At 40.4% G+C, this 26,107-nt stretch overlaps 1 protein-coding gene across 2 annotated transcripts in view; it reads left to right on the plus strand.

Annotated features, from left to right (window-relative positions):
- The window catches only part of SMC2 (structural maintenance of chromosomes 2), a 53,521-nt gene extending 46,120 nt beyond the window's left edge, over positions 1-7,401 (plus strand). For both annotated transcript variants that reach the window (XM_037035809.1, XM_037035810.1), the window contains 3 exons: positions 449-609; positions 4,379-4,526; positions 5,582-7,401. In XM_037035809.1, coding sequence (XP_036891704.1) covers positions 449-609; positions 4,379-4,526; positions 5,582-5,740 — 468 coding nt within the window. In that variant the 3' untranslated portion in view covers positions 5,741-7,401. The remainder of the gene's footprint in view (positions 1-448; positions 610-4,378; positions 4,527-5,581) is intronic.
- Positions 7,402-26,107: the final 18,706 nt, after the last annotated feature.

The raw sequence follows: 26,107 nt of genomic DNA on the forward strand, positions 1-26,107 counted from the left end.
GTTTTGTAAGAGAACATTTTGTGGCAAAAAGGGTTTTTGTTTTGTTTTTGCTTCTCTAACCAAAAATTCAGTCTTCTATACTGTACAAGGATGTCTTTGAGTGTTCCTGCAATATGGCCTCCAAAACTTCAAGGTAGAGTTGAGGTATAGCCTCTAGTTCCCTTTGGAAGTTGGAGCAGGGCTCAGTAAACTGTTTCTGTAAAGGGACAAGTAATTTTGTTGTTTTGCCAGCCAAATAGTCTTTGTGACAACTACTAGACTGTTGTTTTAGTGCTTGCAGCCATAGAAAATACATAAATAAATGGGTATTGCCAGATTTGTCACATGGGCCGTAATTTGACGACCCCTGAGGTAGAGTAACAAACAAAAAAAATGCACTGTTGGGTAGCATCTACATATGTCAAAATTTGATACTATAGAAAACCTTTGACATCATTTTTTTACTCAGGTAAACAAGGACTTCGGGTCTATTTTTTCTACTCTTTTGCCGGGTGCTAGTGCTATGCTTGCACCACCAGAGAAGCAAACTGTATTGGATGGTCTAGAGTTCAAGGTTGCTTTAGGAAATACTTGGAAAGAAAACCTAACTGAACTTAGTGGCGGTCAGAGGTGAGTAATCTCTTAGCTATATTATAATTATGAATTCCTCTTATTTTATTATAGTTCCAAATTCCTCTTACTTTATTACAATCCATCATCTCATTGTCTATCAGTTATGCATTGCTTAGCTTTCTCTGCATATAGAATTTAAGGAGCCTAACATTTAAGACTGCACATTTCAATTAGAACATTTTATTAATATAATAGGCACCAAAAGAAATGTAAGGATAATTAACTAGAAAACTAGATAAAATATATGAAAACCAGTTATTTTCAGACGTTGGAAAGTGAGTGGTCCAGGAGTATAGACCTGATAGAGAGGAAGCACAGTGCTGCAAGCCCAGTGTTTACCCTGCTTTCCTCCTGGGAGCTGTGTCTGGGAAACCCACACAGTGCCCAGTGGTGTCACTAAATTAGGAAATAGACGTTAGCATCTGGGAGACTCCGGGGAACTACACCGTAGAAATACGGCCGTATTATTCCTGAAGTGAAGGCCGCTATCAGTGGGCCTTAGCAAAGGTCATTGCAGGCCTTGGAGAATATAACTAATTTGCCTGTAACTTAATTGTTTCTTGGAACAAAGCCCAACACTTTTTAAAGAAAGATGACAAAACCCAGTCTCTGAACAACAGAGTAACGTGTCTGCCATCTAATAAAAATTGCTAGATAGAAATCAGGAAAATATGACTCATACCCTACAGAAAAATCAGTCAATGCAAACAGACCTACAAATGACAGGTGATAAAATTAGCACATAAGGAAGGTAAAAGAGTTGCATTAACTATTTCCAAGAATGGCAAGAAAAAAAAATGTGATGAGAAAAATGGAAACTTTTAAAGAAGTATCAAGTGGAACTTCTAAAGAGAAAAATATATAACTGAAAGGAAAAGTTCATTGTATGAAATTAACAACAGATTAGACCATGTAAAAGAAACATGAGTGAATTTTAATAGAGTCTATTCAAGCTGAACTGAGAAACAGAACACAAAAAACAAATAGAGCTTCAGTGACCTATGAAATGATATTAAGCCATCCAACATGCATATAATTAGAGTCCCACACGGAGAGAAAGAGGCAAAACAGTAAAGTACTTGAAGAAATAATGGTCCTGAATTGTCCGGGTTTCACGAGTTCTGTAAACCTACAGACTTGATTTCTGTTAACTTCAAGTAGAATAAGCACCTCACATGCATATAATAATATAGCAAGGCATGTCATAGTTTGTACAGTTGCTGTGATTATATATGCCAGTGATTAGAAGGCAAATCTTTAAAGCAGCCAAAGATAAAAAGGCGCATTACAGTGCCAAGGAACAAAGGTGAGAATGACTTTAGACTGTTTCAAAAACTGTGTAAGCCAGAATTCTGGACCAACGTCAGGATTCTATGTGAAATAAGAATAGTCTTCAAATTCAAGGCACTAGAATTTTTTTCAGAAAAACAAAAGCTGTAAGAATTTGATCCCAGTAGAACTGTACTGGTTAAGGAAGCTTTCGAGTAAAGGGAAATGGTACCAGGTAGAATGTGAAACTTACATAAAAGAATGAATGAAGATTGTTGGAAATAGCATGTTCTGGTGTTCGGGGAAGTTTCTCCCAGCCTTTACTCGGTGATTTAGACAATCAGCTTACCGAAAGAAATTTAAAAGGTCATGTAACCTCACTCCCCACCTGCAGAGAACCAAACAAGTAAAACCTCATAAGAAAAATTTGTGAATACTTAGAGAACTGAAGATGGTTACTAATTGTTTTCATGTGCACAGTGTACAGTCCGCCTTCCTTGAACTGTTCTCCTGTGCTCCACGATGCCACCGTGTTCCTCTTCTCTTACTAAGACCCGTTGGTTTCCTTTATGAAATCTTTGTCATTTTTATGAGTAGAATATCAGTAATATCAATCCACCCTGTGTTTTTCATTATTGATAAAATTCCTTAATATTTTGAGTTTCTGCTGCCTGTCAACCAAAATTGAATTCCAGTTTTAGATCCCAGTATCTAAAGAACTGTTTTTGCCAAAGCCTTAAAAAATGTTTTAAGAAAATATGTTAATTTTGTTATTGGGACCTAAAAATTATTTTCATAATTAAGGTGATATGGAATTTTCATAATTAAGGTGATATGGAATTATTTGTAATTATACTACTATCCAGCAAAGTTGTTTAACTCTTGATGAGGAATTTTTCTTTTATTTTCTGAATAGAAAGTTTAAAGCTCAGTGGCCAGAGAAAGCCAATGAGAAATATTGTAGGCTGCTTGAATGACCTCAGCTGTATATTTTTATCTAGTTTTCTAGATAAAAAAATGTTAGTTATCCTTACATTTCCTTTGTTGCCCTATCATTTTAAACAAATGTTCTAACTAAAATATGTAGTCTTACATATTAGTCTCCTTAAATTCTATATGCATGAAATAGAGGCAAATTTAAGTCTCACTATTGTTTTTTATTGTACCATTTCATTGATTTCCATGACCCCCTCTGCAGTGCACGCGTTTTCTTTGATCTCACTACCTGTTTCTTAGTAAACCCCTACTGGCGTGCAGTAAGCGTCAGGGTGACAGCCCACGCTAGTGCTGCACGCAGGCGCTACAGGGTGTTACAAATGCTCGTGATTTTCATTCTCATGTTGAATGATTGTATTTGGTACTAAAACAAACAAGGCTTTCTTATAAAATATGCTTAAGAAATCATGTTACAAAAGGTACTGTGATTCTTCATACCAGAACCAGTTAGGGGGGTGGTTAAGCTACAAGAGAACTGTAAATGAGATGCAGACCTGAGAGTTGGCATAACGACGAATTTTAAATAAGGTGTGTGAGGGTTCTCCAGAGACAAAGAACCTGTACGGGTTTTGATGTAATATATATGGAGAGATTTATTACAAGGAATCGGCTCATTTTATTGTGGAGGCTGAGAAGCTCCACAGTTTGCTGTCAGCAAAGTAAACACCCAGAAAAGCAAATGGTATAATGCCTGTGTCTTCACCACAGTCTGATGGTGAAGACCTGAGAACCCACGAGCACTGAGAGCAGAATATTTATGTCCCAACTCAAGTAATCAGGCAGGAAGGGAAGAATTCTTTCCTCTACCTATTTTACTGCCTATTTTACTACTCAGGCCCTCGGGGGCTTGAATGCTGCCCGCCCACACTGGGGTGCGCACACTGCTTCACTGAGTTGCAGTAGAAATGCTGTATTCATCTAAACACACTCTCAGACACACCCAGTAATAATGTTTAGCCAGACATCTGAGCACCCTGTGATTCAATCAAGTTGGTGCAGAATTGACCATCACAAAAGGATTGCTTAAACTGCTGGCAGTGAGAAATATTTAGAGTAACAGGCCATAATCTATTCAACTTACTCGAGTGGTGCCAATAAAAAAGGATAGAATACGGTGTGCAAGCAGATGCACACATAGGAAAGTTCGAAAGGGCATTTAAACACAGCGTCTGACACAACTGTGGGAGGCAAGAAACTATAACACTAAAAAGTTTTCTTAAGGACAGGTGCCAAATACAACACCCTGATTATTTGGAGGGAAGAATATACACCTGTTCCATTCAAAATAGAACACGTTGAAGAGGAAAAATGAAAGGCAAAAATAAAAGACACTTTAGTATAAGTGTTGAAGTTTGAAACCTAAGGTTCCTCTTTCTGTGGCCGTGTCTTAGCTAAATCTGTGCTTTCCGTCACAATGATAATGAGATAGCAGGTTTGCTTCAGTGGTTTGATACATGGTAAAATCAGGCTTTGATGGCTTTTTCTGACCTTCCTTTCTTAGGTCTTTAGTAGCTTTGTCATTAATACTGTCCATGCTCCTCTTCAAACCTGCTCCAATTTATATTCTGGATGAGGTGGATGCAGCCTTGGATCTCTCTCACACCCAGAACATTGGGCAGATGCTGCGGACTCATTTCACCCATTCGCAGGTAAGAACCAGAAAGAACATCATCTTTTTTTTCCCCCAGTTTTAAAAATGTCTCGGTAGTATTATTTGTCTTTCTAAAACCATTCTTTATACTGGCCATTATGAATAAGATGTTTAAGATTGGGGAATACTAAAGCTTTGCGTATTTTTTAAAATATATATATATATTAATATTCAAATGGGTTTAGAACAAAAAAGGATTTGGTCTCCTATTATAGAAAAAGCCAGACATTACAATTGTTTGTAGTGTGAGGAGAATCTAATATTTTCATAATTTAAGATTAATTTAGAGCTAAATGTAATTACTTTTCTAGCTAGCTGCCAGAGACACGGTCAAAACAAAAATGGCTCGGGATACAGCTGTGTGTCAGAACATCATGTGGCCCCCGCTGGGCTACTTGTCAGTTCTTTCTACTGGCTGGAGAGCAGACAGAGCCCCGCTAGGCTGAGAACAGTTTTGTTGAACTGGGACTGCCAAACACAGTTCATAGATAATGCATTACACAACTGGTAAGGGCCTTCACTTAACCGTAGTTATCATAGACTGTGTATTTTTATGGCAGTTGTATTTCAGCATATAACAGTGAAGTGGTACCTATTCTTAATTACACAAATACAAATATTCCGTTGGAACTAGTGGTGATACCATAAGAACTTGAAGCCTTGATATTAGAATATCACAGAGAAAAAGATTTCCCTGGGATATTGAGAGGTAGCAAAAAAACAAACAAACAAACAAAAAAACAGTTGCCACCTACAGAAGATAGCAACAGGCAGTCAACCAACAGGAAATAGTAAACTTGGGTAATGAAGCACTCAGGATAAAATTAAGAGGCTCCTAAAACTGAATGTGGGAGGCTAGAATTAACTTAGGTCTCTGATATATAACTAGTTGTTACCCACATTTGAGGATGTGTGTTTGGAACCAGGCATTTAAAGAAATAACAAAAATCTAAATATCTCCAAACAATTCTTTAACCCCATTCTAAAAAAACTGAACAACTTCAAGGATTACAGAAATTATTTTTATGCTTTTTCCCCCCTTTTTCCCTTAAGTTCATTGTGGTGTCCCTGAAGGAAGGTATGTTCAACAATGCAAATGTCCTTTTCAAAACCAAGTTTGTGGACGGTGTTTCTACAGTAACCAGATCTACTCAGTGTCAAAATGGAAAGGTACCAAGGGAAGCCAGGTCCAAGGCAAAAGAGCCCAAATGATCATGTGTGGAAGTTATAAGTATGAACTTACTGCTTCACCTTGACTTGTTTTTTAAACATAAATTTTTTAAAGAAATTGGGATTTATTCAATTTGTTTATATAAAGAATTAATGTTATTTTGTTACTTAATCCATATTTCTCTACATCACTTTTAAATGAACATGGTTCCTCTTTTTAAAATAAGGTAACTGTGGCCCAATTACTGTGATTGTGATTTTATGCATGTCATCAATTATTTTTCATACACAACTCTTTTATACAATATATTAGGGACCCTGAGATACCTGGTTGGTGGGAAGTTCTTTTTGCAAAAGCAAAAATACAAAGAAACAGGTGAAATTAGATTACAGCATAAAGATTGCTGATAATCAGCTTTTAGTTTAGTAATTCCTAAAATAATGTCAGTGTATTTTCGATTGCTAACGAAGTCATTCGAGTAAGGAAGATTTATAAAGCAAGTAGCTGGACCAACAAGAGGGAACACAGAGCACGGTATTAAGCATGTTCTGAGCTATTTGTGGTTAGTTCTCTGTGGATGTCAGATCCCTGCTTTAGCCTCAGATGACAGAATCTTTCAAGATTTATTTCCCATTTAAGATGTTTGAATATCATGTTTCTATATGCTTAGTAATCTGTGCATTTGCACATTTTTAAAAAATTGTTATGAATATTTCAGTAGATGCTTAAGAAAAGGTGTGTTGCGTGCTGCTGTCTGGGACAAGTTTACCTGATGTCTGCCAGTATTTTCAGAGATTTTTGTCAGCCTTTTCAAAATCCAGTCAGTAACAATTTACTGGTGAATGAGATGGTAGGAGACAGCAGATCTTTTTTCTTTAGTCTGATATGTATGTAAGTAAATTAAATCCATCTCTTCTACCAGTAGGACTCAAAATTTGATGATTATTGTATTTCTTAGTATCTTTGGCTTTCCAGGTTAAAAGGATGTTGTTTCTTTAAGATCTCAAAAGACTGTGTCAACAAACACTTAAGAGTAGTTGTTAGTGTCTGTAGGTATATCACCAGTGTCTCCAGACTCGGAATCTCGAAAGTGTGCCAGTCTCATCTTGGGTATGTTTCTGTATGCTTTATACGCATCCCTTCTTCAGACTTCAGTTTTAGCTCCTTGGTGTTATCCTTTCCCTGATATATGCTCATACTGCCTGGCCCTGGGTTGAATATTTCTTATTTTCCATCCTCACACATATGTGAGGCTGGCAGAGAACACCCAAGCAACTGATACAATTGGAGGCGTTGGAAGGACTGTGCCTGGGGTAACTTCTGACTGCTGTGGGCGGCTGGGCGGCAAAGCTATAAATGCTGAGCTAAGGAAGCCCAGTACCAAGAAAACAGACGTACGAAGGTTTTTTTCTTTCAAATGTGTTGTAAATTGTTTGCAAAAAACAGCTTTGTCAATTTGCACTGTCACTAATATAGTATACCTGTTGACCACAGCTTAGCACAGGTGTTAACACTTGTACAAGTTATAAAATGTTACTTCACTGCTGTGTTAATTACCACTGTATAATAACTTGTGGAGTGATTATTTTGCCATAGGTGTGAATTTTCCCCTGGTAACACATTTTCCATATGTCTGCTTTCATAATTTTTGTCATATAAATTTGCTCTTTGATGAAAATGCTCCAACATTAAAGTTTTGTGACTAATGTCGTTGTTCTTTGATTAGAGGGAAAACCTTCAGTGGATGGAAACATGGATTCCACACATCTGCAGCAATAGGAGTGACGTCTGTTGAGCTCTTTGTACATCAGACACTATTCTCGCATGCACACATTTTCACATTTCATCCATGAATGACCCAGTGAGGTGGGTAGTGTTGTTGTCAGCATTGTGTAATTGAGGAAGCTGAATGGAGCAGAGAAGTTAAGAAACTTGCCCATGGTGATAGTACAGGTTAGTGGCAGAGCCGAGGCGCAGATGTGAGCAGCTGGTCTCCAGAACCCGTGGTAGGCTACCTCTCTGACAGCAAACACTTGTGTTTCTTGTATGTAATAAGTTTAAGAGATGCTTAGATGAGCAGTATCACACGTGAAAAGAACCTCAAACATTTAACAAGAGGATTCCTGGTGGTTTCTTTCCCCCGCCCCTCCCAATCATTTCAAGTACGCTAACAAAGGCACAAGGCACAGATTCGGGAACCCCTCTTCCAATATGAGAAAGTAATCTAACAGGCCAGCATTCCCACACATGCCATCCTCAGTCAGAGCAGTTTTATTTATTTTTTATCGATGTGTCTTTTTTTTCCCTTTTCCTACCTACTATAAGTAATGAGAACTGGCATATTTTCCTTTTTTCAAAGATTAAGAAAGTATTCAGTCTGTCGCCAGGAAGCATAATGCTAGTAGGCCTTTGGTAGGTATTCTTTATTGAGTCACAGAAGTTCACTTCTGTATCTGGTTTGATCATGGCTCGTTCATGGAGTGTTGAATATTGTCAAGTACTTTTTCTAGATTGATTTATATAATCATGTAACTGTTAGTATTATGCTTAATTTTTGAATATTAAACCAGCTTCGTTTCCCGTGAATAAACCCCACTTGCATGTAGTATATATAATTCTTTTTATGTATTGGTGGATTCTATTTGCTAATATTTTTACATTTGTTTTCTTGAGGGTCACTGCCCTGTAGGTTTCTTTCTTTATGGGTTTTGTTTTGGGGGTATTTTTCCCTACAACTTTTATTTGGTTTCAGAGTAATACTAGCTTTATGAAAGGAATTGGGATGTGGTTGGGCTTTTTTTTGGAGTATATTAATTTTCAGTTGCAATGGGGATTTTTCAGGTAGCCTTTTCTCAACTGATTTCCAGTTTAATTTTGTTATGGTGAGGGATCATACTTTGTGTCATTTTAGTTTTTTAAAAAATTGTTAGAAAATGATACATTAAAGTGCTTCTAGTAGAAAACATACAGTCAGATTGAATGGTCTAAGGTTCTGCTACTCTAAGCTATATGCTAGATAAACAACAAAGTAAATCCAAATTAAATAGATGGAAATAATAAAGGATAGAAATCAACCAGATGTAAGACAGAGAAACAATGGAGAAAAATCAATGAAACCAATATCTAGTTCGCAGAAAAGCAACAAAATTGGAGTATTTCGCATTAAACCAATCAGGTAACCCTAAGAAAGTATAAATCACTGGTATCAGGACCAAAAGAGTTGTCACTATGGATTCTTAGCTGAATTGAAAGGATACAAAGTAATGACTTCATGCCAATAAATTCAACAACTTAGACAACATGGGAAAATGATTAGAAAAATAAATTTCACCAAAACTGACACAAGGATATATAAAACCTGAATAGCCTCACATCTATTAATGCAGTTGAAATTATTATTAAATATCTTCCCATAAAGAAAACTCCAGTTATATATGATTTCATCTGTAAGTTTTACCAGCCAAGGAACAAATAACAGTCTTCACGCAGGGTCTTTCCGAAGACAGATTAGCAGGGAGGACGTCTGTGAGGCCGGTGTCTCTAGCACCAAAACTTGACAATGACGTTACAAAATAAGGAAATGAGAGCACTGCGGCCCTCAAACAAAAGGCATGAAAATACTAGCAAATTGGCTCTAACATCATCTATGGAATATAAGCCATTTTCAAGGGGTTTCGACAGATGGTACCGACAGCTGGACACAGAAGGACAAACCCTGGCCCTTCACCCGTGCACGAGTCGAGGCAGGCCACCAGGCTGCCGCAGCTCTGCCTGCAGTTTCCCTGCCGGGCATCCGAAACGTTTTTAATGGCCCCATCACTTGAGTCCTGAGTGAAACGGTAAAAGCCATCGTTGACATCAACCTGCTGAGTTTATGTCTTTAATAACTGGAATGAATAACTGGAACTTTATACATAGTTAGCGCCTCTGCATACCAAAACGTGATGGCTGTTTGCAGAGATGCAGTGGTTTCCATGGGGGTCTGAAGTAACTACCTTGTGTTCATGGAATATCATTTTTACTTAAGCATAAGACTAAGACAAATACGGTTATTAAGTCTGGTATTTCGTAGACATTTCTCAGAAGTGAATAAAGTGAGCCTGTCATAACAACCTGACATATTTGTTGCAAATAATAAGGTTGTAGCTTTAAAATGAAAATTCGAATTTTGGGAAACTTGTATTCATCATGAACTTGACAACTCAATACTTTTCTAATAACAGGGGTGGTAATATTAACTAATGGGATTTTTAAATATTATAAAGTATGTTAACATTTTAAACATCTGTGTGACTCAGAGGATGGTATTATCCAGTGTCCGATGTGAAATCTTACAAAATCCTGCCTGGGTAAAATAGCCATTGTAAGTACAGTCAAGACCAGTGGATTTTAATCTTACTAGGGTTTGAGAACTCCAGGAATAAGTTTCAAATTCTCCATTGCCACTCACTTTAAGAAACTATTGTCCCATTTTGTAGCATCAAGAAAGAACACTACATTCTCTAATTCAGTCAAACCTCGGTTCTTGAATGTTGGTTCTTGAACAGTTTGTCTCAGTTGTCTAGGAAAACTTTGGGTCTCCAGTCTCTACCTGACAACCCTTTCATACTCATCCCTGTATGACCGGTCATGTGTCTCTCAGGTGACAAAGGACATTTGGTTTTCGAACAAATCACTTCTCAAAGTTTTCTGAAACAAGTTCGAGAACTGAGGTTCCACTCTACTACGCATTTATTCTTAACTCTGGTTGGGAAACTGGAGTGATTTGCCCATAGACAGCTAGGGTGTAGCCATGGAGGATCAGGGTTGGGTGTGATTTAAACCCAGACTGGCTGGCTGAAGAGCCCATACTCAGCCATTACAATATTAACTGAGTTAGGTACACTCCTCGGTTTGTGCCTGGAGCTGAGATAACGTTCACAGTATGCCTTGCTTAGACTCTAATCATGCATGGGTGAGAACATGGAGAATGATTTTTAAATGCATTATAGAGAAAAAGGATGCAGTTTAGTTATACCAAGCTAGTGAGATAGTATAGTGAATAACCTCTAAACATCTGACAGAATGGTAGGCGTAAGCTATCTCTTTTCTTGCCTCCAGTTAAGGACAAGAGGTCTCTTCAATGGATTGAGGCTTCCTATGTCCTTTGTGTGGTTCATAAGATGAGCTTTGTTACTTGAAGGTCATTAAGCATTTTCTGAAGTTGTCTTAAACTAAGCTCATTCTTGCTCCATTCTGTGGGTGGGTCCTGGTGCACATCACTACTGTTTAAACACCTTGGCACTCAGCCCTCTGTCCACCCACTTTGTGGAGTCCCATCCTATCTTACACTTTATGAAACCTATCCCACCCAGTCGGCAACAGTGGCCAGCCATGAACACAGCTTGCTTTCTTGTGTCTACACAATATGAAACAGTCACTCTACCGTTGCTGTCAGCAGTGTGCCCATTCTTCAGGGTTCCACTCAAAAGTTAATCACTTCTGTGTCTCCTGTTCCCACGCCCTTGCGTGGCACCAAGTACTCCATAATAGTAATAATGAGCACGTGTCTTAGTTCTAATAGGCCATAAACTGCTGAGCGCATCTTTTTAGAGCCCATAGCCTATTAACTGCCTCGATCTCAAAAGATTATTTGCTTAATAAGCAGAGTCATAAAAGTTAAAGGTGAAACAGACCATGATATTAGCTCATGTGCCACACTGGGGATTAGCAGACTGACTGGGAAGAGACCTGTGCGCACTCTGAAAAGTTACTATTAGGATATCGTCACATAACTGTGTTTGTAATAAAGTCTCTCAGCGAAAGTTTAAGAGCAAAGATTTCATGCTGGAGAGTTCCCCCGCCCCAAAAAAAATTAAAAATTACATAGAGTGTCAGTCCTTTTATATATTCTAATACTTCATATTCTGTTTTTATAGGCATGAAAATTAAATTGTATGAACTTGTGTTCCAAACACGAAGGGTTTTTATTTCACATCTTTCAAGTTTAATCAAAACCCATCGCATGTTCTTGCCTCCATTGCCAAATATTAATTTACACAGATGTGGGTTTACTTGGGGCACTGTCTGTTCTGTTCCATTGATCTTCATGTCTTTTTATGCCAGTACCAAACTGTTTTCATTACTATAGCCTTGTCTAGTTTAATTTCAGGTAGTGTTGAGTTCTTCAACTATGTTCTTTCTCAGGATTGATGAGTCTTCGTTTATGGCTCCATAAAATTTTTGGATTATTCTAGTTCTGTGAAACATGCCATTGGTATTCTGATAGGAAGTGTGTTCAATCTACAAATTGCCTTTGGGGTAGTGTGGACATTTCAATGTCAATTCCTCCTACTCATGAACATGGTAGGCTTCCACTTGCTTGTATGTTCAATTTCTTTCTTCAGTATCTTGTAACTTTTTGAGTACAGGTCTCTTACCTCCTTAAACTTACTTCTAGGGTTTTTTTTTTTTTTATGCTCTGTGTCACTAATTATCAGAGAAATACACATTAAAAAACCACAGTGAGACATCACCTCACACCTGTCAAAATGGCTATCGTCAATAAATCAATAAACAAGGGTTGGCAGGAATGTGGAGGAAAAAAAGGAATCTTGCACTGTTGATGGAAATGCAGATTGGAACAGCTACTATTGAAAACTGGAGTTTCCTCAAAAATTTAAAAATGAAACTGCTTTAGGACCCAGTGATCCCACTTCTGGGTATTTTTATCCAAAACCAAAAACACTAATCTGAAAAAAATATATGCACCCCAGTGTTCATTGCAGCATTATTTACAATGGCCAAGATACGGAGGCCACCCATGTGCCCATGCGTAGATCCGTGGGCAGAAAAGGGGTTCATATTCGAAATGGAATATGACTTGACCACAAAAAAGAATGGTATCTTACCATTTAAGACAACAGGCATGGACCGAGAGGGTCTTATGCTCATGGAACTAAAAGAAAGACAAATATCATATATAATTTCAATATATAAGTTATGTGTGGAATCTGGAGAACAAAACAAATGAGCAAAGTTGAAACAGGCTCAGACATAGAGACGGGCTGGTGGTTGCCAGAGGGGAGAAGGGTTGGGGGACAGGGCGAAAGGGACAGAAGCACAGATTGGCAGAGAACAGTCACGGGGGGTGGACAGGACAGCACAGGGAATAAAGTCAGTGATACTGAGTGGTGCCAGGTGGGTACTGGCAATACCAGTGGGAGGGAAACTTTGTCGATTACATGATTGTCTAACCACTGTGTTGCACACCTAAAACTAATACAAAGTAATATTAAAAGAATAAGCCATAATTCAAAACCATAAAAATTTAAAGCCCTAAGTAATTTAGGTATAGAAGTTTGCTTTATTGCTAATTTCTTAGGACTTCAAATCCAAGACAGATGTTAATTTGCTGAGAAAACAAATCTGAAAAATAGTTTAATCCTAAAATTTCTTCCAGCTTAGTACAAGAAAGCAGGTGTTAAACGCATCCTGATTACCTCTGCTTTCGGGGACCAGAAAGAACATGAATAATTTGCTTTTATAAATCATTCCAACACTGTAAATCTTCCACTTCCTCTCGCATAATTTCCATTGGGGCTAAATGAACCTGAAGTGCACTGTGCTGCTAATCTGTGTCCCTTGCTACTGGAAAGTTCTGTTGAGAAATACAGATGGCCAAATGTGGATTGAAGATAAAGAGAGAAAAGAAAGGAAGAGAACAAAGCGTACACTGACTGCGCAGTTCTACCCATTTCCTGATTTAACAACGAAGTTGCCATTATTCTCCTAGATGAGAAAACATAGGCTCAAAGAATCCAATTTACTTCCTCAGTTAGGGTGCAACAGAGTAAGGATTTGAACATGTCTAATATCAAGGCCCCTCATCTTTCACCCTCCGTTGTTGCCAGAGCATTGAATAATATAAACTATTAAAGGGAACGTGCTTCCTACACAATACGCTTTCCACACAATTTAATATGTACGAACTTAAACTTTGAAATGGACTTCTTTTGCCTTATATCCTCATAAAACTATAAAATACAAAATAAGTACAACCAACCACAGAACAATATTTACCTTAATAAAATTTATCTAATTATGCCAATAGCAGGTGAAATAAAAGTGTTTGCCGTGAGACTATGTTCCGGACTCAGAGCAGGTCCCCGTGAAACACGCTCTGACCCACTGCCCTCTCGTCCCTCCCCGCGCCACCCCCAGACTGGGCACAGCGCGGTACAGTGCCTTGTGGCCTTCACCCACTAGGAGCACACGAGGTACAGGGTAAGAACAGCTCTTTCATTTCACTAATGAAAATGAAATTTACATGTAAATTTTCATTTACATTTTCATTTACATTAGTGTAAATGAAATTTACACTAATGCATTTCACATTGCATTGAAATAGGTCTTTCACTTCATGCTAAAGAGATTGTTATACAAGTATAAAAGCTGGCACTGAAATGATCACCCAGGGCTTAAGAAGCCAGTTGTTGAGATGAGCCCCAAGTAAATAAAAGCATGAAATTTAAAATATGGACGCCCAGGCCCGGTGCTCAGTTGTCATCCGCCAAGTTTGCCGGTGAGATCCCTGGTGAGGCCCCGTACAAGAAGCATCTGATGAATGCATAAATAAGTGGAACAACAGACATATTTCTTTCTCTGCCATTCCCTCCCTCCCTCTCTAGAAATCAACAAAAATAAAAACAATTTAAATAAAATATTGGGAAGACATTACAGACTCCTGAGAATTTCCTGATTCCTCCCCAGAGTTCCGCCAACTGCGATTTGAAAAAGACTGTACTACGGCATAGTGGAGCTACCCTCGCCTAAGGGGATCACTATTCTCCCACAAAGGCAAGGTTCCTGCCACGTAACGTTCTTACTACTGTTTCTCATCCATGTTCCGCGGTGTGAAGTTTCTCCACCTCCCTGAAAGGTGACAGCTTCAGAACACTATATAAGGAAAAAATTATGGGTCTAATTTTAATTTTTTCATTGATTTTGAGAGAGAGAGAGAGAGAAAGAAACATTGATAGGTTGTGCGACTTATTTATGTATTCATTGGTTGATTGTTACATGTGTCCTGACCAGGGATCAAAGTGGCAACCTTGGTATATCAGGACAATATTCTGACCAACTAAGCTGCCTGGCCAGGGCTAATGTTCAATTTCTGAAGTCCTGAAAGAATGTCAAATAAAATGTAACATATGTATTGCAGATGTTTTTGCAGGAGATTCATCATGCTTTCTGTAACCGAACCACAGTGGGTTTATTTGTAAAACAGGGAAACACTGAAAACCCTAACTACTTCTGTGTAAGAGCAGGAGGGAACGAACCGTTACTGGAAGCAAAAGGCCGTGCCAGTCCCGAGAAGAAGGAAGAGCATGCCTAAAGCCTGAAAACGTGAAAGAACACCGCCTGTGAGGGCACAGAGAATTTCTATTTTCACACAAGCCAGGGATGCACAAATACATTTTTCCATTTCAGTTGCATTTTACTTTTCTTGAAATAATGCAGGGTAACATGCCAAAAATGTTGCATGTTTTCTATCTTCAATATTAGAAAGACTGCACAAAAATTCACCAGTTATAAGTATTTTTAATGTACGATGGTAGGACAGCTGTCACAATACAATCTACTGAAATTGTTTTTGAGTGAAGTTAAAGATCATTAAACGCTACTAGAGCCATCATGCATATGAAAAAAAACGAAATGAACTTTTTGGCCAATCCAGTACTATTAAATGTTTCCTAGTGGGGTTTTGTTGTTTGTTTGTTTTAGTTTCTTAAATGCCATGACTAATTTATCTAATGTTTAATATTCTTTTATGAGATTCACAATCACTTATTTCTTATACTTCAATTTTTGGAGTTCAAATTCCAAGTAAGATGGAATAAACACATTCTACCCTATCTCTCTCACTTACTAAAACTCAAAACCCTGGCAAAATACATAAAGGTGCTAACTGAGAACTGTGAAAAATAAGTAATACAATAGCAAGCAGATTCGGGAGGGAAATAAAAACCTGAATAATAACCAGTACAGACTTGAATTTCCTGTTTTGTTTTTCTTCCATGACTCCCACCATAGGTTTGGATTTTTTTTTTTTTTTTTTTTTTTTTTTTTTTTTGCTTTTTTAGAGAGGAGAAGAGAGGGAGAAAGAGAGGAAGAGAAATGTCAATCCCCGGTTGCTTCTCATGTGCCCCCACCCGGGCATCTAGCCTGCAACCCAGGCGTGTGCGCTAGAGTGGGAATCGAACTGGTGACTCCTTGGTTCACAGTCTGGCCCTCAATCCACTGAGCCACCAGCCAGGACTCAACCATAGGTTTTAGGGCATCCTCAATCCACAGTTAGGGACAGAGGATGAGGAAGGGGGGCCTTGTAGAACAGTAGTAGAGAGAATTTCCAGTTGAATAAAAGCAGTGGAGCCCTACACAAGCCCAAGTCACGCAGCCGCACTGTGTGGCAAGGACAGCAGTGTGGCCTCTTGGGAACCCAGTGCTATGTGATAGTCTTTTCTGACTAGAAGGACTCAGAAAAGAAATCCTTGTGGTCCAAAGAGAGAGTGAGGGCAATTCAGGTTATTTTTCAGTTATACATTCAGTTATAGAAAGTCTTTGGCAGCACAGGACACGAAGACTTCAACTTAATGGTCAGGGGATCAGCAAAAGAGGATGGATGTTCTGAAGACAGTGTGATGTGGACCCTGGCTCATGGGTTCCGCGACATTGTGGATGGGGAAGAGACATTCACACAGGCTACCGAGTCCTGTGGAGGAAAAGGGCGGGTGGCTTCACTCTTGAGGGGAGCCAAGAGCCTCAGCCTTGGCCATGAAGGCTTTTATTGAGTTTCTGCTCACATTACATGATGGTCCTCATTTACTGTGCACAGGTTGCTTTAGGTGGTTACCTTTTACAGAAAACAAAGGGGCCAATGCCGCTAATCACATCACAGAAGAAGGATATTAGCAAATGAAAAGGGGAAAAGTGGTCGAACCAGTTACACTCCACACTGGAGAGTTGCAGCATGGATTTTAGGAAGTTACAGTAAGTACTTTCTATCTCAATTCAAGGTGAAGGAGTTTTAGCAAAAGCAAGACTTGAAGCGGCCTCGGCACGTTGCAGGCCTCATTCTCCACGGGAGAACCTATCCATGCGTGTGGGTCCTGTACATCTCCAAGTGGGAGCTGGGCCCACGCCACACAGAATGGTCTCCTACAGCAGTGTGTGGGGAATCACAAAGAGGAGGGGTCGATAGTAAGAGATTCCTAAATCTGTGTCCAAGGCCGCAGGCTCACCCTCTGAATCGCACAAGCATGGAACTGACCGGAAGTGTGCTGTCAAGTTTAAACCACTGGTGAGTCCCCAACTAGCACAAATGGCATTGCATAACCTTGGAAAACTGAACTGACATCTAAGCTACAGCCCACCAAAGGTCAAGACTTGTTTCTGAACTTAATGAGGTAGGTTGCTGCTCAAACAAAATGTCAGCATTCTCTGAAGAATGTAACAATCTCACAACATAATATTCAAAAAGTCCTGGATACAGTTGAAAAGTGCTTGATACATAAATTACCAGTACAATCACAGTAAAATTCACAGGTGCTGACCCCGAGATGACCCAGAGGCTGGGACTATCCAACAGTTTACAGCAGAAATTGTAACTATGCTCCATGAAGGACAAGTACTCCAGAAACAAACGAAAAAAAAAAAAATCTGTTCCCAGCAAAGTGGAAGCCATTAAAAAGGAAAAACAAATTTTAGAACTGAAAAATATAATAATGTAATTTTTGAAAAAACTTAAATAACCCACTTGCAAAATCGATATGACATAAAAATCAGTTAACTTGAAGACTGGCCAGAAATTAGGTAAATACTGATTTCTATAGCGATTACTAATAACACTGAAATGAAGACCACAGAATCCAAAAGCCACACAGACTGATGGAAATTGAATTCTAGAACATATTCAAATAAGCCATAATAAATTTGTCAAGAAGAAACAGAAAAATGAAGAACAGAAAGATGAAGAGAAGACAAACAAGAAAATGGCTGGCCAAATTTAAATACATCAATAATTACATTAAATGAAAATGGTGTACACCACCAACTAAAAGACAGAGATTTTCAGAATGGATGGGCAAAGGAGACCCAACTACATGCTAGATTAACTGTGCCCTAGGAAAAGGTAAACAGCCAAATGTTTTATGGAATGATGGGTGAAGAGTCCAAATTACATTGGTACCTAGAGGTATCATGTGTCATGACCTGTTAAAATGGGGAAACAGGGAGGCTGGGGCATAAATGAAAACTGGTCCACAGGGGGCACACTGGGTGCATGAACCCAACTAGTGGTCCCAAACGTAGTCAGAGAAGGCGCCCTTGGCAATGGCACAATACCTACGTGGGAGCCTTGGATTGTAGGGTAAAAACTGTTCTAGTGCAGAATTCTAAGTGGAAGCTTCAGATACTGCAAAAGCCCCTTCCAATACAGCAAATCAAAAATAATTCCGCATCCCATATCCGCTTGCAACAATATACAGAAGGCAGGGATGGTGGCTCCAGTCATTTCTCCGCTTATGTCACCAGCCTGCTCCTTGTGAAAAACAGAGGAAGCCTACCAGAGGGCACTAGTGTGGGGCAAACTCGCAACCAGGCAGTGGCCCTAATTTACAGCCACAATCCCAGGTGGAAATTCTCTGCTTGAGCAAATTAAAACAGCTCTCTGTACATGGCACATAGCCATTAATTTATCCAATGTGGTCTTTCCATCAGTCTCAGAAATCATTTGAAGTCAGATTACAGGCCACAGTACATACATATTTAGAGATGCGACTTTCACCCATTTTCATCTTACACGCCCATAAAGTAACTAGTAAAATTCTGTAGCACACCAAAAATATATTTTTGCTAATACAACAAAAAAAGATATTATTTGATTCACTCACGCTGATTGGCTATTGTGTTGGCTATTGTCATTTTTTTTATTTGACAATTTAAGGAAAAAGAGGTCAGTGCCCCTGACTGAGTAGGTATCCCATGTTTTAAAATTTCTTGTGGCACGCTGGTTGAAAATCGCTGATTTAGAATGTAGCTCCAGGATTGTGCTAGTAATCTCCATGATGTGATATGAAGAGGCCTGGACAATCTAAACATCTTGCAAAATAATGTCAATCCGCTATATCAATGACATCACGGTAATTGGGCTAGATGAGCAAGGAATGGCTAGTACGTTCCAGACCTTTAAGATCCATCTGCTGTGGAGGATGGGAGATAAGTGTGATGACAACTCAAGGACGTGCCACCCAAATAAAATTTTAGTGGTCTAGTGGTCATGGGCATTCCAAGACACCCAGTACCAAGTGGAAGATTAATTATTGTATCTTGCACTTCCCAATACACAGAAGCACAGTGACTGACAGACGCCTTCAGATTATGAAGGCCAAGTATTTGACAACTGGGAATAGTGCCAACCCATATACCCGGTGACAGGGGAGCTCTGAGTGGGACCCCAAAACAGGAAAAGCTCTGCGGCGAGGCCTGGTTGCACTGGATCGGCTTTGCCACTTGGAACATGTGACCAGCCAGAAACCCCGTGGGATGGCCAGCTATGGAAGAACATGCCATGTGGAGCTTATGACAAACCCCCACACCTCCCATGTGATATTTACAACACAGACCCAAGGGCAAGGCCGTGATGTCTGCAGCAAACTTCCCTATCATCTGAAAAACAACTCCAGGTGTACCACTGAGGCCTTGCAGAGACCAAACTAACCAAATGTAATTGCAGAGTACAAAGTGACCACACAGCCCAGGGTGGGTCCAGCAACAAGCCCTTGTAAGATAAAAACACTACATCAAGAATCAAGTCCCATATCAGCTAGCCCAAGGTCCCCACTAATCCACCACTGTTACACGGAGCCTCTCCCTCCCGCCCACGGCCACACCCGGTCAATCTCCAGAGACTCTGTCAAAGCGAATTCCCCACAACAAGCTTTCCCTGACCCAGCAGTGGCTCAGGGTCCCAGGGGCCCAGCCAGGAGTGTGGGACCTGGCACTGAACATCTGTGATCTGGTCCGGGGAGAACACTGCACTCGAAAGAACCAGGAGTTGATCACCTTCCCACCTTCCAGGGTGCCCAGGGCTCCAGGATACCCACGCAGGCTCAGAATGCCAGACTTACCTCGGGCAAGGTCAAAGGCCACAGCAGCCCAGAGACACGGGTGCAGTTTTTCCTCCCAGCAGCTGCGAAGTGTCTTGAATTTGTCCTGGGAGACCACCTACTCCTTGAGCCTCTCCTGAATGACAGCCTCAGTGCATTGCTTTGTCTTCGACTCAGCCCGCCCTGTGATGCGGGAGCTGGCTCCTTCACCCAAGCCCCTCCGTCAGGAAGTGTCCTCCCCTTTTGCATACCATGAGTGGCAGCCGAGGGCCAGGGCCCAGTGAGGGGGCTGGATGGAGTGTGGGTCTTCCCAGGCAGGCAAACTGGAGTCCACAGGTCATGCTATGTGGCTGAGGGTGTGTGTGAGGTGGGGTGGGGTTGGGGGAGCAGTCAGTGCTCATCCCAATGGTGGGGCAGAGAGAGAATGGGCTCAGAGGAGGCTCAGAGAATGGCCAAAACGGGCCCAAGGCACTGCTGTTGGGAAGCCGGATCTTGCAGGATTTCTGTAGATATAGGGCTCCCAGCAGGCAGCTCAGGGAGTCCCAGGATGAGATACACCTGGTACCGAGACCCCTCCATCTCAGACTTCTCCTTAAAGGGTCTGGCTCATGGCCTTGACACAACTGGCACACAGTTCAAAGGGGCCTATACCTGTGCCAAATAGTATGGATTTTCACTTAGCGTTGCCCACTGAGCTGATGTTGCTGCTGAGTTGCATCTAGAATGAGAAGGTGCCATAGGCTAATGGAGCGAACAGGGAGAATCAGCTGTGGCTCTGAGACCAGCTGCGATGAGGTCGGTTTCCTGCTCTGTAAGGCTCATGCAAGAGGTCCACTCGAATTCTGTGGAAGCTGCTCACAGATTAGAAGTGAACAAGCAGCTTTCATTTGTACAAAGGGTGGGTTTCGAGGACCCTCTGTCATCCAGATCTCCCTGCAGGGGAGGACCGGCAGCCCCAGCTGCTGAGAGTGCTGCCGACTGACACCCCTGCCCCCACAAAAACCGTCGGCTAGTTCAGGGTCTACCTCAGCTGCAGGGAGTTATCGCCCAAGGTTGCATCTCATCGTGGGTAGTTCCCACCCAATGAATGACATGAAAATAAATGAAGGCCTGGCCATCTTGACCGGATCAACTCTGGACGACTCTTAAGGGACACTGTGGCTCCAGAATAACTGTCGGAGTAGGCGGGGGCCGTGGTCAGTCCTGCCTCCAGGCCTGACTTCATGCTATCTCCTTTTCCTGCCTTCCACGGAGATGGTCCCTCCGGAGGCTCCGTAATATGCATTCAGCAAACAAAACCTGGCCTTAGAGTCCGCTTCTGGAGGAATCCCACCTGTAGCATTGCTTCACACCCACTTTGAATTTTTGTTTTGTATTGGTTAATTTCTGTTCTTTTCTTCTAAAATTATTCTTGGGAATTTCTTGTTTGTGTCTTCTTATTCTCTAGAACAGCATTCAGGACTAAAAGAAACATTACTGGCCATCTACCTGTTTTCTCCTTGCGTACTACACATTTCCCCTGTGCTATTCACAACCTCAGCCCACGCTGGTACATTGTCAGTGGTACCCATATTAGACATGCACAGCTCAGACCTTCACACAGCTCAAAGGCCCCCCTATACTGAGAGAAATGTGTCTCTTTGTGTCTTCTATTCATTTGCCTTTGTTTTGTTTCTCAATCTACATCTATGTGACAGTTTCAAATAAATGAAAGCGTCCAGCATGTCCTTTGCTGAACTTTGTTGAGGCTAAAGAAACCGTTTCCTCAACCATTCCACAGACGTTTCGAGACCCCTCACCATCGTAGTTCCACCTGTCTCACACACTTTGGAAATTACTCATCCTTTAGCATAAAGGCAGCTCGGTTTTTTAATCTGCTCTGGCATTCTCCTTATTAAAAGCATCTTGTCCAAGGCGAGCGTTAAAACAAACAAACAAACAAAACAGTGTAGATTGATTGGAAAGATAGTACTTCAAGTTACTTAACAGTTTTTAAGTACTAATATACTTGAATATCCAAAAACTTTAATTTGATCTTCCTCTTCCTCAAATATAATGACATGTCATCCATGTTATGATAGGAATTCTGGTCCCTTTGCATGGCTAATATGATTAATGAATGGTATCATTACTCTGTGAAATGATTTGACAAATCAGAGGTGGTTCACTTTTTCACTCTTTGAGTTAAAAATGAGTGACTGATTCCTTTCCCGATTGACATCACTAATGACAGTGTGGCATTCAGCAGTCCGCACCCTGCCTCAAGGGCAGCAAGAGAGTGAACTAGCTGCCAATTTGACTGACACTTTTGTAAATGACACGAACCCATGTATCTCTTGTCCATGGCTCATTGAAAATTATAATTGTGTGCTTAAAAACGTACACAAGCTATATGTTATATTGGTCCACATTGTGTGTTTTGTGAAGCAGGTAACACATGACAAGAAGCAAACATCCTTTAAATTACAAAGGAAATGAGGCTGCGGGTTACGTTAACACACATAATTTTTTTTAGAATAAAAGTGTCCTCTTCAATGAGAAATCCTAATTATTAAATTTCATTTTTAACTGAGCTCCATGGAGGGCCGCAGCCGCCCCATGTGATAACTTAAATGGCAATTTGCTTTGGGAACTGCAATGATATGGGGTTGATGTCATTAGGAAGAAAAACTCATTAAATTAATTCCCAGTTTCTAATTTACTTTAGAAAAGTATTAATGTTGAAAAGATTAGCCGGGAAGAAGATTGATGAGTTTAGTTTTCTCACGGTACACTGAGGCTGTAAAAAAATCAACCGATTTATCATTTTTATATTGTGTGCATTTCCTATTTTAATGAACAAGTTGACATTTGGTTCACTCGGCTTTTATTATTTTATAGTTCACTAAGAACATAAGCTTTCTTGGAGTGCCCGTGTTCGATGAGGAGACGAAGGGCAGAGTGGATGTGAGCACAAGCTTCAGATGGGAGCACACGGGAGGTCAAGCCCAGCTCTGCTGCCTGTTAGGGGCCTGACCTTGGTCCCGTTTTATTTGACCTTTGTCAGCCAAATGTTTCTCACCTGCGCAATGAGAACGACCGTGAGAATCGCTTAATATCATTGGAAGCATTAAATGAGACACACCTGTTCACTCTAAGTATTCTCAAAGTGGAGCTCCTCTCATTGCATTTTGGATGGGGTAAGATTTAGGAATTTGGGTGAAATTAATATTCTCATGGGAGAAAAATGACTTTAACACAGATGCTTATTAATAGCAGGAGAACAGCGAAAGGGGAAAAAATTCAGGTATTCTCACTCCAAAGACCATTATTCTCCCATCTCTTAGCACAAAACACAATAAAGCATCGTACAGATTGTTTTATAATTCTTGAGAAAAAAAAACAGTATTTTTTGGAAATAAAGCTTTATTTTCTTTGGGAATGAAAGCTATAGGTAGACCACATGTTAATATTTGACATGAAGTAGCTTCAAAATGAGAAGAGAAGGAAAATAAATACTTATTTTTTACTCTGTGCTAAACTCTTTGATAAGTATTTGTTTAAAATCACTACCACCATTCGTCACCATCAGCCTACTGGTAGCGACAGCTGTCATTTATTAAGGACCTATTGCATAGCAAGTGCTTTACAAATGCCGTTGAACTGAATCCCTACACCGACCTATTGACATGCATTGTCTAACTTATTGGCAAGGAAAGCAAGGCCTAGAATATCGAATGTTGGCACTAGAACTGAAACTCACCTCTATCCAACAAGGACAAACACACAGACATGCACACACACAAACAAGAAAACACTCAATACTTACCCTGTTTCAATTTGCTTTACTTTGGTTTGCATTATCAAGAGATCCTCTCGTACGTTTTGCATTGTCTCCTAAAGGCGTGACCTTTGCCCAGCAGGGCAGAGGCCACAGTAGGCCTCAGGCTGAATCCCAACAGCGGTCAGGACCACCAGCACGATTTCACAGTCTCCTTGATCTGTGTTCACTGTCCATTGGATGTCACTTACCACCCACATAGTACGTCTTCCATCCATGTGGGCCGTGATGAAGAGTCCTATCGCTACAGTCCAAGGCACTGGGGTGGTCCTAGTCAGGGCTCCCTGCTCAGCTGCTTCAAGGGAGCCCCAGTCTTGCTGAGCACTCAAGCATCCGTAAAAATCTTCCTTAGCTACCAATGGTGCAGCCTCCAAGGAGCAGCTGAAGAAACTCTGTAGCAGCAACTATGCCTCGTTATTGTCTCAGGTGCCTATTCCTCAAGTGGTAGTTCTATCACTGTCTTGGATGTTTGTTTGTTTTTTAAAATACATGCCATGCACACCAGCCTTCCCAGAAATGAGAAGTTTCGCACTGGTACACGGTTCACAGAGGTTCCCCTATGGGGGCTCTCCAGAACCCACAGAACCAGGATCCAACCTGTAACTCAAAAGCCTTAGAGATTGCTCTCTCCTTACTAAGTTGACTTATAACTGAATTGGAGAGATTCTGCTGTGAAATAATTACTGAAAGTAAAATATTGGCCTCATAATTAAAAGACAGCATTTTAACATTTTAGGTGTCAGTTAAAAGTGCAAGCCTGTTTTCCAGAGCACTCTGGACTTTCGCACAGACCACCAGTGTGTATCTATCGTATTCAATCCATGATGCTGCTGTAATCAGAGGCACCAAGAGATGCATGGGATCGGGTAATTCTGTCGAAAGACAACAGTATATCTTGGCAACAATATCTTTTCAAGGTACAGAAAAAATGGCCTAAGACACCTTACTGGTTTCTTATCTGAGTCTCTGAGACCTTGGCTGTGAAAGATATTTTATTGTGGAGGATAAAAAGAAACTATCCCAGAAGCTCTAGTGAGTTAAAGGAAAAGGTCACTGACTGAGGCAATCAAGGTGAATGATGCGCATAAGATACCCAAGTTCCGGGCTGTGAACAAGAGGGACCCCAAGGTTTACTGACTTAAAGGCAAACCTAACAGCTTAGCTGGTGAGCTGCAAAGCCATTTGAGGCATGTAGTAAATTAAATCCAGTCAGTTCCCAATGCCTGATTGTAATATTGAGGGAGAGAAAGATCCATTTGCCGATGGAAGCAATTTCGGATGAAGTTGGCATTACAATATTCCCAGAGATCTCTCTGAACTTTTACTGTGTTCTCATGGCTGAGCTGTGACTGGAAAATTTAATGCTACTTGAAAGGGATGCTCTGTTGTGGGGAGAACAGGGAGAACTAGAAAGGTTCAAGCGTGATTTGTGGTGGAAGTTTCTATGGAAAAAGTTGAAAAAATAACTTGAAGCTACCTTAAATTAAATAGCCATTCTGCCTTGTGTAGTTAAGGTCATTGCAACCCAGAAAATGTTATTCCACATTACAGGCTCAGAGCTTGGGTTGAAAGCTAAGTCTTTTCATTCCTATTGAAATATTCTTTTCCAGTACATAGCCTTACCGGTCAAGGAAATGCCAGAGGAAATAGATTTTTTTTTAAACAGGCATTATAAAGAAAAATAACCAAGAGGTCACTGAACATGCCGGAAAACTCTCCTGTGATCTGTTACTATTTTTGCTAGCATATTCTTATTCTAACAAATATTTACTGTGAGCCTGGCACTTTCCCATTTAATCCTCACAATTTCTCATGAAGTAGGAATTATTCCATCCTTTAATGATGACACTGAAGCTCCGAGAGACTAAATATCTTTGTTCTAGAGGATAAGGTAATTACTGAGCCGAGTCCAGCCTCTGTTGCCTACTCATAACCCAGTCCATTGCGCTTCTCCTGAATATTTAAAAATTGGGTTTTGTAGGGAGGTATGACCCATCTCAGGCATACTGCTGCCCTGGTCAGTTTCACAGGAAAGTCTAGAGTTGAAATATCAATTCAGAGGTTTTTGTAAATTCAAGCAAGGTGTTCAGACACTTGTACCTTGGCCTCAACCAGGTTGTAGCTGACTGAATGTCAGCTATAACCCTTGTCCAGGAATTATTCCCAGGAATTATTCCGTGTGTTAATTATTATTAACACACGGGAGCAATATTTTCATATTTGCACTGCTATTGAGGCCCTTTTCAGTAATTCCAACTAAATTGGGGGCTGATGACTTATAACTGTACAAAAAGCAAATATGGATTATTAAACTGAGTGGCTGAAGGAAGACTTGACAAGAAATCACTTCCAGATAGTTCAGACAGGAGGTGACATTTAAAACAACCGGCTCATTCTGGCATTATGGGTAAATGGCATTATGGGTAAATGGCCCTCCCTCT

The sequence above is a fragment of the Sturnira hondurensis genome, unplaced genomic scaffold (genome assembly GCF_014824575.4).
Source record: "Sturnira hondurensis isolate 20B ecotype Veracruz unplaced genomic scaffold, ASM1482457v3 Scaffold0022566, whole genome shotgun sequence".
NCBI lineage: Eukaryota > Metazoa > Chordata > Mammalia > Chiroptera > Phyllostomidae > Sturnira > Sturnira hondurensis.